The sequence below is a fragment of the Muntiacus reevesi genome, chromosome 1 (assembly GCF_963930625.1).
Source record: "Muntiacus reevesi chromosome 1, mMunRee1.1, whole genome shotgun sequence".
Classification (NCBI taxonomy): domain Eukaryota; kingdom Metazoa; phylum Chordata; class Mammalia; order Artiodactyla; family Cervidae; genus Muntiacus; species Muntiacus reevesi.
This window is the reverse complement of record NC_089249.1, coordinates 79,216,827-79,231,792: the sequence shown is the minus strand read 5'-3', so window position 1 is coordinate 79,231,792 and position 14,966 is coordinate 79,216,827. Positions and strand designations below refer to the sequence as shown.

Sequence of the window (14,966 nt, the reverse complement as noted above, 5' to 3'; positions counted from 1 at the left end):
AATCCAGTCATAATTCTGAGATCTCACAGTCCTCAATGATTCTGTTGTAAAAGAATCAAATTTTGAAATGAAAGAAAACTTGGATTGCTAATCCAAAGAGGTGAATTAATTGACAGAGGACAGGAAAGGTGGGAACAATCACCCAGAACTATAAAGAGATTCTTGACCTTTAAGATTGATACCATTTCTGCCAGCAGTGATGAACAACTTGAACACAGTCGAATTGGGGGTATTGGTGAGGTAAGTCTTGAGGTCATAACTGAGTGTTAATCTTGATGATGCATTGACCACCACCTGTTAGCAAACCAAAGGAAAATTAGAATCTAGGTTCTTAGAGAATCTGGTTCCCTTCCTCTCCAACCCTCATGACTTGTTTAGCTAAAAGCATCTGTTTCACATAAGAGCAAATTGCCCTTCTAGTGATCACATACTTTGAAAACCACAAAATCTGTTTACTTTTGAGAAGAAAATAACATTTTTTTCTAAAAGGAGATCTTTGTCCATTATTCCTTCTGACATATCTTCCCTGTGTATGGATTCCCTATTAATTCTTCCTGCTCCCATGTCAAATTTTCCTTCTCTACTAAATCATTCCTAAGCCATTATTTTTCCCATTTTATTATTAATTTTTTTTATTTTTCCCATTTTAAAAGCGATCAGTGAAACAAACTCTTGACTCCAACTCCTTGAAGAGGACTATGTCCAAGTCCTCTTTTTCAATTCTCCAGTCAAACTTCCAGTCCCTTTATTCCACTGAAGCTACTCATCAAAGTCACCTCCATACTGCAAAAAAAGTGGTCATTTCTCAGTCCTCAACACTTGACCCATCAGTAGCTTTCATGTGGTTGATCACTCTTCTGCCTTGAAATACCTTCTTCACTTGGCTTCCTGGACACCAGTATTCCCACTTTTCTCCCACTTCCCCAGTCATTCCTATAAATCTTATAAACTCCTATAAATCTCCCTTGCTGGTTCTTATTCTTCTTTCAGGGGTCTAAATACTGGCGTGTTTCCAGAACTTAGCTCTTGGACCTCTTCTATATTTACACTCACTCTCTTGGTGATCTTATGGCGTTAAATATCTCTATGCCAATGATTCCCAGACTTTTATATCTAGCTACCTCAACACATCCAATTGACATTTAATAGACATCCAAATTTATGTGTCCAAAAACTGATCTTTTCTCCAAAACTGTTACACCTACAGTCTTAATCATTTCATTTGATGACAATTCTGTCCTATCCTTTTAGTTGTTCAATGAAGAACCTTAAGTCATTCTTGATTCTTTTAAACTTTACATATAATCTGTCAGGAAACTGTATCAACTATACCTATAAAATATATTTAGAATCTGATCAACTTTCCACCACCTCCTCAACTGTCACTCTGATCCACCATCATATCTCAGCTGGGAACTGCAATAACTGGTCTCTCAGCTTCTACTCTTGTCCCTACAGTCTAGTACCAATCAGTAGCCACAGTGATATTTTACATTAGAAATCAGACTAGTCATTCCTTTGGTTAAGAACCTTAATCTATGCTTAAATTCTCTATGTTTCAATAAAGTTTGTTGTCTGGTTTTGTATCTGATATATGAGTATATTTCTTTTAATAGGATATATATTCCCATATATGGAAATAGTTACTTTAGACTCTTGTGGAATCTCAGTTCTCCAACCAGAGATGGAACCTGCTCCATGGCAATGAAAACCTGGAATCCTAACCACTAGGCCACCAAGGAACGCCCATGAGCTCTTCAACTCATATCATTAACTTTACCTCTCGATATGTTTTCACTAGTCCTGGGATGTCATGAAAGATAGTTGCTATTCCTGGACTCCTTGCCACTCCTACCCCAGTGACAATGTCTGTTTGTAGAATATTGTCAGCAGAAATCATCCACATCCCAGGTTCACCTAGGAAAAGACAAGAGAAAGCAATTGACTACAATCTTTGATATAAATTCATGGTCACTCTAACCTCATTCAGAATCCAAGTCAGTAGACCATTTAAACATACATATATCCCTTCCCAGGAGGAGCACCCAGCTGTGAGGATAACTTTGTTTTCTTTTTATTTTGTGGCCGTGCTATGTGGCATGTGGGAATATTAGTTCCTGGACCAGGGATTGAACCCGTGCCCCCTGCAATGGAAGCACAGAATCTTAACCACTGAACTATCAGGGAAATCCCTAACTTTGTTTTCCTAATGTTCGGTTCCGCTTCATATATCATGCCAGCAAAACAAAATAGGAACTGCTGACCTTAGAATCACAAAAGAAGTTATTTGGAGAATGTAACTGTTCTCCTTAGGAAAAAGAAAAACATCTTTTACACATAGGACTGGCACTCCTTAAACTTCATAAAGACCCTGCTAAGGATGAATCTGCTTTGACCTACTGACTGATATCAGCAAGAAGACTGCAAGCAAGTTATCAACTGGCAGAAGAGAGGATTAGTTTACTTTGGCTTAAGTCTCAAGGTGCCAGAGAAATGTCAAATATTAGATTGGATTACTGATCCTCAAATGGGGCCCTTCTGCATTCTCATCCAAAGTGGTACTGACTTGAGATGACCCAAAATTCCAGAATGGATGACAAGAGTGACCATCCTGACAGAACCTAGGAAAACGAAGTAAAAAAGCCTCTGCTTCATTGACAAAAGATTAACAGTCATGGTATTGTAAGCAGTTAGTTCACTGACCCTGGATTACATGTTAATAAGTAGTGGTTGCTTACAAGTCAGTTGTCAGGATTGGAGGATTTGACCCAGGTTGAATAGAGTTCCCTCTGTATCAAGTCCAAAATATATGGTTAATGTTAAAGTCAGGTCCAGTGTGTATCCATAATTCCCCAAAGAGGATGCAAAACTGAAACCACATACCACCCCAGCCAGCCTTACTTGGATGGATTATTTGCATACAACCAGTCAGCATACCATTTTGGGGTATGCTACCTGTAAGCCTAAAGATACAACACATTTCCAAAGCCAAGACTGATTTTCTGTAACTCAACAGTACTTCTTAGAACAGAAATACTTTGCTGATCATGAGTATACTGTAGCCCAGTACAAGGCCAAACCTTTCAGTGACGGTACATGTGGAAGTTAGGCCTTTAAAGTTGCCTCACAAAACAGTGTACACACAATTGGTTCTTAGAACTAAAGCCTTTTTGTCTTTTCCTTCCTTTCATTTCATCCTTTATTGATGTTCAACTTTGCAATTATCTTCCTTCAGAAGCTGGGAGTGGAGGAGAAAGCATGGTACTCTACACTGCCTATGTGTTCAACAGACATTTGATAAATATTACTGCGTGACTTCTAGTCAGCTGGCTATGGAGAGAAATGGGCATTAAACTGAGAATTATCAATTAATATGAAAAATAATCAAATACACTAAAGTATTTTCTTTCTCAGAGAGAAATCCTCTAAGGGATGAATTGCTTTCTAATCCTGTCAGTTGTGAGGTTGAGAAAGGGAAAATATCCAAACCATGCTGGTTGAGGAGGTAAGTACGGAAGCAGATGACATCTCCGACAAAGGTAAGCTTGGTATCTGGCTCGATGGCATGCTCTACAGAAACAGGGATATAATCTGCCATGCCTGGATGTCTCCGGTCCCAGAGCCCCACAAGTGTCACCCCTCTGTTCACAGCCTGGGCCATGTAAGTATAGTTCCTATTCCCAGGTCCAATGAGCAGCAGGTCATCTCTGAAAGTAGACATGAAAGGTAGAAATCTCTGAAAAGAGTCAACAGTTCTGGAGTCAGACCCTATCACAACATTTTATATTTAATAGCTCAAAAGAATTCAGATGGAATTCTACAGTGGAGAGTAAACAACTAGGGCCAGGGATCAGGTCTATTACATTTATATATATGGTGCCCAGCTAGGCTATTTTTCTTAAAAAATTTTTTTTTCCAGTTTGGCTTTTTGATAATACTCCAGTTGGCTCCCTATAGGAGTTTTATATGAGCTAGGACTTATCAGATTCAAAACATATTAAAATTTTTCTTCATTGAATAATTAATTCTGGTCTTTCCCCTATTTTTTTTAAAGCAGATAATTTTTTGTTTTGTTGCTTTTTTGGTCATACCACCATGTATGACTTTAGTTCCTCAACCAGGGATTGAACCCAGGCCCACAGAAGTGAAAGCATGGAGTCCTAAACACTGAACCTCCAGGGAAGTTCCAATACTAAAGTCAACTGTCCCTCCCTATCTTAGTGAAAGAAAGATCAGATTCCAAGTGCATAACATGAGAAGAATTTACTAGGGCTGCTATATACCAGGCTAATTTACAAGATTTCTGCCATAGTGTTAATACCATTCCTTTGCCTTCCATACCTGTTTAAAGCCAGATAAAGCTGGGTATTGTGTGTGTGGAATTTCTCTCCGATGCTATTGTAAAACTGAACAATGAAGGTAAGAGACATGCCCAAAGGAAAGGCTGATAGGGTCCTTCCTTGAGCCGTGTATAGCTTGGGGTGGCTGCTCATTCGCAGGTATGTCACTGGTGCTACCTGTGGGAGACAAAACCTACTGGTACAGAGCAGAATGCACTGGAGAGGAGCTATGACCATATTCTGAGACTTACAATCAATGGTAAAAATTGTGTTCCTCTTTTGTAGGAAGTAGCTAGCTCTTGATTTCAGATGACTTAAATCAGAGTGAAAAAGAAATATGACAGTACAGGAAATGGCTTTTAATTATCAGTGCGTGCTCAGTTGCTCAGTCATATCTGACTCTTAGTGACTCCATGGACTGTAGCCCGCCGGGCTCCTCTGTCCATGGAATTTTCCAGACAAGAATACTGGAGTGGGTTGTCATTTTCTTCTCCAGGGGATCTTCCCAACTGAGGGGTCAAACCTGTGTCTCTTGCATCTCTTGCATTGGCAAGTGGATTCTTTACCACTGTGCCACCTGGGAAGCCTCTTTTAATGATTAAAACAGCAGAAATATGAAGCAAAGCTGGAGTTTTTTGAGGAATGAATTGTATTTCCTCTTTTGTGAAGAGTGTCAATATTTATTGTTAAGTAATTGATAACTTATCAAGAATACTATAGATTGTGTTTTTGCACTATAACAGATAAAGTAAGGGAAGTAAAATACTGTGATACAGTAAGGGAAGTCCAGCTTTGAAACCTAGCTTTATCATTTCATATCTTCATTTAACCATTCTAGGTTTTATATTTCTTATCAGTTTAATAGGGCTAACGATCCTTATATAATAGGGTTTTTGTGGTAGGTAAAAAAAAATATACATAAAAGGAGCAACACAAGGCAGGAACATACTAGATTTTTAATGCCCCAAACATTTTGTTTGTTTTAGACTAACTTACTTCTAAGGTCTCTTCTAATTCTAATTTTTTTTTAAATGTCTAAAAACATTTAAAACATATCAAAAAGCCTAACTTTGATAGTAATAGTTCTGCATTTCTCCCATACCAATCCTTTTGCAAAGTTGCTCAGAAAACAGTCATACCATTTTGAGATTAATCTCTTTTATAACAAGGACTGTAAAGTCCACTTTAATTTGATGGTTCATGTCAAGATTGTCCTCTTATCTTACCATTCATTTCTGACTTCCAGAGAAGTTTCTAGTTCTAAACAAAGTAAATCTGCCTCTTAAGGCCATGGTATTCCTTTTATTTTTTTGAGTAAGTCCCTGAACTCACCTGAACCCCAGTTATAGTTGTTTGGTTTACTCCAAAAGGTTCTGTAGAAGTGACTTCTAACACAGCAGTACCTGCAATGGAACCAGCTTTCAGGAGCCCTTCACCATCGTCCTCAATGACAGATGAATTAGGGAAACACTTGAGAACACGGGAACTCACAAAGGCGGCCCCTTCCCTAGGGAATAAATGGGGGCAAGTGGCATCTCTTGGGGGTTCTGACTGATCAGAAAAAAAGGAGTAGCAATTGCCTAGATCACTGTTAGAAGCTGTACTCAGAAAACTGCTTCATTATCCTTGTTGTGTAGTTATTTGTTCCTCAGGTAAAAGTCAGCCTTTAGATTATGCTTATCTCCTTAAAAATCAAATACTATTACATATTTATCATCAAGAAATTGGTGAAAATAATTAAAAACAGGTACAGTCAGCTTTTTATACCTGCAGGTTCTGCAAACACAGATTCAACCAAGCACAGACTGAAAATTTCAAAAAGTTCCAGAAAGCAAAATCTGAACTTGCCTTGGACTGGCGACTATTTACATAACATTTATATTGTATTAGGTATTATAAGCAATTTAGAGATAGTTTAAAGTATACAGGAGGACAAGCATAGGTTATATACATTATAACCTACAAATGCACTATAAATACTGTACCATTTTATATAATGGATCTTTTGAGTCTGCAGATTTTGGGGGCAGGGGTGGGTCCTGGAACCAATCCTTGGTGGATGCCAAGGGACAACTGTATTCAGACAAATACTTGTACATGAATGTTCATAGCGGCACTATCCACAATAGTTAAAAGGTGAAACAAACCAAAGGTCCACCAATGGACAATTAGATAACAAAACGTAGTATATTCATACAATGGAATATCATTCAGTCATAAAAAGGAATGAAGTGCATGCTACAGCGTGGATGAGCCTTGAAATTACGTTAACTGCAAGAAGTCAACACAAAAGGTCACACTGTATGATTTTATTTACATGAAACATACAATATTTAAATCCACAGAGACAGCTGATTAGTGATTGCTAGGGACTGAGAGGAGAGGAGAATGGTGAGTGACTGTTTAATGGGTATGGGTCTCTGGTGATAATGAAAATGTTCTGAAACTAGAGGTGATGGTTGTACAATACTGTGTATGTACTAAGTACCACTGAATCAGACAATTTAATTTTATGTTATGTGGACTTCACTTCAACCAAAAAATTTACTTGTGGGTTAGAAAAATCACCTAGAAGGCAATTTCTTTTCATGTGCAGTGTTTCCCTGAGGGTAAAGTTAGATCCTAGCCTATCTTCTCTATTCTCCTTACCTGTTGGTATGGAGTTTGAGCTGAGAATTCATGGGCATCAGAATTTGTTCAGGCTGGCACTCTGGATAGAAAAGTTGAAGTTTTTCAAACACCTGGAATGAAAAAATGATGCTGTCCTCATTTCTGGAAAAGACAAATGATGACCTTTACTCACAAATGGACAAACTACAAATCAAGTCTGCCTGACTGCAATTTAGCCCAAGTTACACAATATTGCTTTCCAAAATGAGCCAGGCATTTAAAACATATTTAGGTAGGCTAGAATACATAACCTAACATAGCCTGTTTCTGACTACAAGGGACTAGGCATAGTTTGCATTTACCACATCCCGTATATTACTTAGATATTAGTATAAAATGATTTTGAAATTTCTAATTTTAGTTCTAGTAATCTAAAAAGAGATTTGAGAATGAAGAACCTATAGTATTAAATTAGCAAGGGCACTATTTAGGTCTTCTACCTCCCAGGAAAGTGCTTTTTCCTCTACCCCTCACTGAATCAGGGAACCAAAGCCAAAACAAAGGATAAAAAGAAAAGAAAAAAATTAATCCCAAATTCAGAGGTAGAGAAACTTATTTCCTCTATACAAAATATATTTTTTCTTTGAATTCTAAAAACAGTAGGGCCATTTAACTTTCAGCTTGAGACCATCTATAGAAACTTCATACTCTTACACCTTACCAGATGTTAGGACAGGATTTCATTCTACTTGTGATATAGCTAAGTGGAATGTATCATAATATCAATGTTAGGCAGAACAAATCAGAAATCAATTCCTCTTTAGTTATCGTGGTGTTTGTATACTATTCCTTGTGTTGGGAGTTGAATGCATGTGTTGTGGTTTGTAAGGTCAATACTCATAGACAAACAATAAGCAGAAATAACAAAGATCTAGAAACTGTAAGCCTATTTTAGAGATCCCTCTAGCAATTTCTCTATCTCTATCCAGACAAAGCTCTTCATGGAATATTAGAGAATATAACTTTCTTCTCCTTGATAAACAAAAACAAGATTTAGGTTTGGGACCTTACCAGGATCTGAACTTCATCAGACAATTCTAACAAATTCCCCTCGAACTGTCCAGATGAACTATTCATACAGCGGACAGTGACTTTGATATTGGTCCGACCAGCTGCCTTTGTGTGGACAACCATGGCAAAGTTATTCTCTACTGGGAGTTGCAGAAAAACCTAGACAGTAAAGGGATGGATTAAGAAATATTCATGAATAAACACTGTACCCTTCCCTCTTTGTTGAAAATAGCTATCCAGAAGAATTAGAGTTTCAGGCTTATTTTCATTCTTCATTTTAAAATTTTTTAAAATTATTTATTTATTTATGGCTGTACTAGGTCTTCACTGCTGCACGTGGGTTTTCTCTAGCTGCAGATAGTGAGGGCTAGTCTCTAGTTGTGGTGTGCAGGCTTCTCTCTGTGGTGGTTTCTCTTGTTGAAGATCATGGGCTCTAGGATGCGTGGTTTTCAGTAGTTTTGGTGCAGCAGTTTAGTTGCCCCATGGCATCTGGGATTTTCCTGGACCAGGGATTAAACCTGTGTCCCCTGCATTGGCAGGCGGATTCTTATCCACTGTGTCACCAGGGAAGCCCATTCTTTTTTTTCTTTTGTGGCCACAAGACACAGCTTGTGGGATCTTAGTTCACAACCAGGGATTGAATCCAGGTCCCCTGCAGTGAAAGTACCAAGTCATTATCACTGGACCACCAGGGAATTCCCACAGGGCTTACTTTCATATTTGTTTCTTTTCATATTCCCAGCAACACAGTCACCCCTAAAGTACACTTCTGTGTTCAGTGCTCAACTAATTCTGGGAAGATTCCTATACAAGAATTCTCATCTTGAAGTCAATTAATTGATAGGAGAAGAATGCAAATGAAAAAAGGGGTTTTCTAAATGGGTTGAGACAGTAGAGCCTGAGATAGAGAAGTTAGGCAATCTACTCCTGGAGTTCAGAGTGATAGCAAGTGAGGAAGAGGACAAGAAAGGGAAGCCCCTGTTTAGGACGATGTTAAAACTAGCTGACAATTTCTCTATTTGCTTCACTTCCATTCTAGTCTAGAATACATGAGGATTAGACCTTGACGGACTTCTGGTGAGAGAGAAGGGAGGTCCAACACTAAGGCAAATGTTGAAGTAGGCACTCGCCTAACTTTTTGGCAATTTCATTCCTATTATTCATTTCATGTTCTGTCTCCTCTGCCTTTTTGCTGTCTGGAGCCCTCAAGACCTTCCTTTGCTCACTTGACTCAGGAGTTCCAAATTCCAAAATCACCTTTCCCTCCACCCCTACATAAAAATTCCCGTTTCCCTTGTGCAGATTTTGATCAATTATCTGGAAGAAAGTTTTATGCTAAAGAATAAGTTTTTATAATTGTTTAATTCAACTGAATTTCTAAATGGTGACACCACAGTGCAGGAAGTCTACCTTGTAGGATATTAGAGACCTTTCTTCCTTTTTTGCTGCAAAAAAGTTTTAATGTTTCCATTTGGTCCAAGGTTTAGGAGAGGGCTCCAGGATAGTTGAAAAGCTGCCCAGTGGTTATAGAGAAAGGCTTCTGTTGTCATGAAAAATCCCTGACACCAGAGGGGCTCCTCAAAGGCTGCAGGGCTCCAGAGGCTCCAAGTTATGCTTGAGGGTGAGCCTTTAGAAGAGATACCCACCCAGTTCAATCTGGGGACGAACCAGCCTCTGGAGGTTGGTCAGGTGATCACCATTTCTTGATGAGTTTCCCTCTTCATCTAGGATGCAGCTCTCTAAGAAGTCACAGAGATAGGGGTCTGCATGGGCAGAACCCAGGTCATGGAGATCCAAAAGGGCCTGGCTCAGGTTCTTCTCCATGAGTGCAGAGGCTTCCAAAGGATTCTGGGTTTTACCCACTCACCTTCAGATGCTACTGCACATCTTGAAAGAGGGTGTAGCCACTGTGCTGGTTTTGCATTTTCAAGAGATGCTCGTAGCCCTCGCCCTTCTCATCAGCCAATTCGTGGAAAAAGTGGCCCATGCCCTCCAGAGCCACACTGTGGAAAAAATGGCCCATGCCCTCCAGAGCCACATCATTGCAGCTGAAACAGAAGCCCACAGAGAGGTAGGTGTAGGAGGCCTACAGATGCTTGTTGACCAGGTGGTTGATGATAGCCTCCATGTCAGTGGAATAATGCTGACAAATCTGGGATTTCATAGTTGATCGGTAATAAGGAGTTAAGCCCCAAAAATGATGTTGGCTGGTCCCTGGTGATCGCAGACAGCTGAGTGACTGATTCCAGTGGTTGCGACTGGAAAAAAGGTTGGCAGATGGTAGGAGGCGGGGGCAAGGGGGTGTCCTTGGGTCTGTTCCGTCCAAGCACTGTTGAAGCAAGAAACAGATCCACGGAACTGCCAAATGCACTGCCCATTATAGACCCTTGTATTTGCCCATTTCATCACCCAGTTTGTCTATGTGAGGTCAAAGCCTGGGGAAGAAAATCTTTGTGTAGCTCTCAATCATTTCTTCTGTTAGAGAAAAGAGTGCTTCTTTAGACAAGAAAATTAAAGGAAGGAAAAAGTAGAGCAGGTGCTAGTAAGGCTTATGCCATCCCTTCTTTTCACACAATTCCTATTTGCTATCCCTTTTTTTCCTATTTGGAAAAAAAGACAAATCCTTCTGCAGAACTCTACCAAACTAAGTACAGTTCTATCCCTTTTCAGTTCCAAGTATAACCAGGCTCGGCACAGTCCATGACAGAAGACCCAACCACTAGAGTTTCCTTAGATTATAGATCTAGGATATTTTCAGAAAATTGGAAAATTTTTAGTTTTTCCATACTTTTCTTTTTAACTGGCTCCAGAAATGACTTACTAATTGTAGCTTCTATAACCCCTCTGATTTCTTTTAAGGTCTAACTCTAATTCTTTGTTTTTGTAGGCACTGAATTGTGACCTTCTGGGTATCTTGGCCCCAGGTTTCTATTTCCAAAGGTAAAGTCCAGACCTAAGTGGCTGCCGCCGATCCTGGACCATCTTGGGTGGGTGCCATTAAACTGATGATCAGGTAATAATGTCATGAAGTAGGTAAAATTTGTCTGTAGTATCCACCTCATTTTTTTTCTTTTCCAGATTTCAGAGTAAGTGCTAAATGCATTCAAGTATAAAGGCTATTTAAGATTCATGTTGCATTGTGGATTTCCTCAGTGGTCATCATGAGGGGCTTTGAGCATTTCAAATGCAGCAGGTGCTGAATCTGGAGGAGCTGGTACCACCATGGAAGAACAGTTTAATTAACTGTCCTTAAATTTGCCATTGATATAAGGTACTCAGTCCAGAATCAGTTGCCAGTTGATGACCCACACAAACCCTATGGCACCCACAGCACCCTACGTACATGAGGGAAGATTCCTGTTCTTCCCCAGCTCCTAGTAGCATGGGCCCAGAAATGTGCTTAGCATCCAGTTTTCTTAAGTCTTAATGTCAACTGCCCATCATGCAGCACAAACATGATTATTAATATAATTAAGTATGTCTGAGTATGTTGAAAGATTATATCACATATTTAAACTCTATGTATAAATACTTTATATTCATAATATGTTATTCATGTAACACACAGTTATTTGTTCACAAATGCAACATTATACAACAGCAAATGTATCAAAGGAAGCAATGCTTTCTTAAGCATTACTTTCTTAAGAGCTCTTTCCAGCAAAGTATGCTAAATTTAAAATTTATGTATAAATACTTTATATTCATAATATGCTATTCATGTAACACAGTTATTTGTTCACAAATGCAACATTATACAACAGCAAATGTATCAAAGGAAGCAATGCTTTCTTAAGAGTTCTTTCTGGCAAAGTATGTTAAATATTGTGTAGTATTATCTGAATACTCAAATTTGGATTCTTCATATGATTTTCAGGTTTATAGCATTCACAGAACAATCAGAAAAAGAGTAAGTAATAACGTTGTGTAGTTTAGAAGGAAGTCAGTCTAAAGACAAGGATGAAATAAAAAATAAATCCCTAAGGTAATATATTAACAGATATGTTCTTACTTCTGAATGCCTGGGCACTAAATCCAGCACATCCCTTTTGCTCATGGACCAGTGGAATGTGAGCCCAGGGTTGGCACTGCTGAAGGAGAAAGGGGTCTGGGTACTGGTCACTCCCATGACATAGACTGGCATCTGAAAAGGAAGAGTGGTTTTGTGCTATACCTCCTGTCCAGCTGGTATTATCAACATAATGAACCTGGAACAGAACCATCATACTGACCTCAGTAGCTGTGATGAGTCGAGTTGCAGCTGCAAGGATCCTAACAGCCCTTAGCTGTACAACCTCAATCTGTACTTCATCCTGCTCAACAGGGTAGAGAGCAAGCTTAGGCTAAGAGGGAGTGTCTGTGGGGTAGACAGAGATGCTTATGACAACTCATTTGATTGTTGTTGTTTGGGGCATTCAACAACAATGACAACCAAAATATGCAATGTATATGGGATTTTTGTTTTTGTTTTTTTGGGGGGGATTTTTGTTGTTGTTCTTGAAACAATTTCTTAAGCATAGGGACTATGTCTCATAACAATGTCAAATACTCAGTGAGTTTTTCACTAAAGATCACATATTTCCCATGGGCTACTGACACCCTCCCCATCACTACTTCCTCCTCCACCTCCCAATGTGATTCCCAGATGCAAGAGCAGAAGCAAAGCAGAACAAAGAACTGATACCTGGGAAAACACAATGACTTTTCCAGTATCTTCATTTACTGTCTGAATGGTGCCATGAACCACAGCTTTGCCAACTGCCTTCCCTGTAACTTGGCCCCTCCTATTAACAACAGCCACAGTCTGATTACTGATGGAGAAATGAATGATAGATTGAGGCTGAGGGCCACCTTCAGACATCACCTGAAATTTAAACACACCAATGAATGCTGGAGTTTGAGGAGATGTCACATCTCCTTTTCCAACATTCTGTCTGAGCAACTCAACTTCTTCACCTTCCCCCACTTTCCAACCAGCATATGTCATATAAGCTCAAATGCAGAGGAAATAGAAGTGCTATAAATAATCCATGGGATTCCAAGAAGTAGTTCATACCACGACTATCATAGAACAAAGAAAATACTAATTTTCTTCTTTATCAGATCCTGTTGTATTTGGTTGAGAGGGGACAAGGGAAGGCCAATAGGAAGAGGTGTATATGTGTATTGGGGTGGGGCAGAGGTGGGATGAAGAGAAAGGCTCATTTTTGCCTTTAGGATCACCTGCATCATGTTAGTTGGAATCAGTGTCATTTTCTCTGGAACAAGTCTAAATGGAGGAAACACCTTGAAGGAGAAAATCAAAAGGACAACAGTGGTTAACTAGAGTTAACGTCACAATAAATGATCATGCAGCTTATTCTAAGGGGAAAAAATCTTAATTATGTACAATGAAGTTGTATACAAAGACAGGTATTTTATTTTATTTTATAAACACAAATTTTCATTTTAATAGCAAAAAATTATAAATTACTTAAGTGAAAATGCTTAAATAAGTTATTGTGTATTTGCTCACTGGAATAAAAATGGTCATTAAAATTATGTTTACAATTACTTTTTTGGCCATACTTCACAACTTGTGGGGTCTTAGTTCCCCAACCAGGGATTGAACTCACGATGTAAGCAAGTAAAAGCATGGAGTCCTAACCACTGGATATTTATAAAACTTATAAATTTATAAACAAGATGAAGTGTGAATTTTGGATGAGATAATTTCCTTACTTCAATTTGCTGAGGGGTTGATGTGAATTTTCTCCCCATCTTGTCCCTGGCAATAGCTACAAGTGTGGTTTGCCCAACAGTGATAGCTCGAAGGATATAATTTTCAGAGTATTCATCTTGTTCCTCCATTAGCCTGAAAAGACCCATGAATTTCTAGGTGAGAAAGATTTGTTTTTAAGATTGGCCAGTTATACATCTTTCTAAGATGCTTGTGGGATCTTAGTTCCCCAACCAGGGAATGAACTCGGGCACATAGCCCTTAGAGTACAGAATCCTAATCACTGGACTCCCAGGGAATTCCCAATCTTCTGCTCATTTTACCCCATTTTACCCCAGGTTAAAAGGAACTGCCAGAAAATAACTTTCAGAGTCAAGACAAAGTTCATAGCAATGGCGGGAAGCTCCTGAAGGGCACATATTTGTTCTAAGTCTCCAAAGGAATAAGGGCAATATAAACATAGCCTGGCAAAACTACAAATACTAAATTGCCTCAGAATTTCTGTATTTTTTCTTTTGCAGAGAGGAATACCAGTGCCTCTACTTCTAGATAGAGTTTTTGAAGGTCCTCAAGTCTGAAGCATCCCCAAAGTATATCATCCAAGAAGTTCCATAAAATAGAAATGTTAATGAGATACATATTAGTCCCAAAATAAGACATCTGAGGATGTGAAAGGGGTATTTTGTCAAGAGTTGAATATGGGAAGAGAATGTGGGCAGAAAGATACTGTGACAAAAAAGGAAAGAAGAAAATCTGAAATAACCTAAGGGAGAGATAACCAGGTTACCAGGAGGGATATTCTCATGAAAATAAACTTAAGGAGAAAGAAGTATTGAAATAGTACTCACGCCAGGGTCACAATGGCAGAAGCCAATTGCAGTTTGAGCTCCATGTTTCTGAAGTATTTATTTCGGAATGGGCGTTTGGAAGAGCCAAGAACCCTCACAGTTACTAACACAGTTTTACCTATTTCAACCTGGTAGTTAAAAATAAAAATTAAAAAAGAAATTAAAAGGTAATTTAGTAAAGCTGTCTCATTTACCTAGGGCAGTTTAACGCAGAGGTGGCAGGCCCTTTGGTTCATGCTAGATGTTCTTGATCAGCCTTTGAGCAAGTAAGTGTAATCTATGTGTATTCTTTTAAGCTGTTCTTTAACACTCTATCTTCATCATGATTAATGTTGGAATGGTGTTCTTTAAGGGCAGGTATTTCCATTAACATTATCA

At 38.9% G+C, this 14,966-nt stretch overlaps 1 protein-coding gene, 1 long non-coding RNA gene and 2 pseudogenes across 2 annotated transcripts in view; 1 reads left to right on the top strand and 3 right to left on the bottom strand.

Moving 5' to 3' along the window:
- NUP210L (nucleoporin 210 like) overlaps positions 1-14,966 on the bottom strand; it is a 99,380-nt gene that overhangs the window by 12,500 nt on the left and 71,914 nt on the right. Inside the window, exons 22-34 of the mRNA XM_065903697.1 lie at positions 14,589-14,716; positions 13,743-13,875; positions 13,245-13,307; positions 12,706-12,885; positions 12,254-12,334; positions 12,034-12,165; positions 8,022-8,180; positions 6,990-7,081; positions 5,673-5,847; positions 4,342-4,517; positions 3,490-3,707; positions 1,781-1,917; positions 168-294 (exon numbers count right to left, since the gene is read on the bottom strand). Of these exons, the coding sequence (XP_065759769.1) occupies positions 168-294; positions 1,781-1,917; positions 3,490-3,707; positions 4,342-4,517; positions 5,673-5,847; positions 6,990-7,081; positions 8,022-8,180; positions 12,034-12,165; positions 12,254-12,334; positions 12,706-12,885; positions 13,245-13,307; positions 13,743-13,875; positions 14,589-14,716 (1,801 nt within the window). The remainder of the gene's footprint in view (positions 1-167; positions 295-1,780; positions 1,918-3,489; positions 3,708-4,341; positions 4,518-5,672; positions 5,848-6,989; positions 7,082-8,021; positions 8,181-12,033; positions 12,166-12,253; positions 12,335-12,705; positions 12,886-13,244; positions 13,308-13,742; positions 13,876-14,588; positions 14,717-14,966) is intronic.
- LOC136145428 (uncharacterized) lies at positions 2,064-14,624 on the top strand. Its single transcript, XR_010658799.1, has 3 exons — positions 2,064-3,505; positions 10,909-11,034; positions 14,262-14,624. It is a non-coding gene; the product is annotated as an uncharacterized lncRNA (long non-coding RNA).
- On the bottom strand, positions 9,442-10,277 carry LOC136145391 (ferritin light chain pseudogene; annotated as a pseudogene).
- On the bottom strand, positions 11,261-11,942 carry LOC136145417 (cytochrome b-c1 complex subunit 10 pseudogene; annotated as a pseudogene).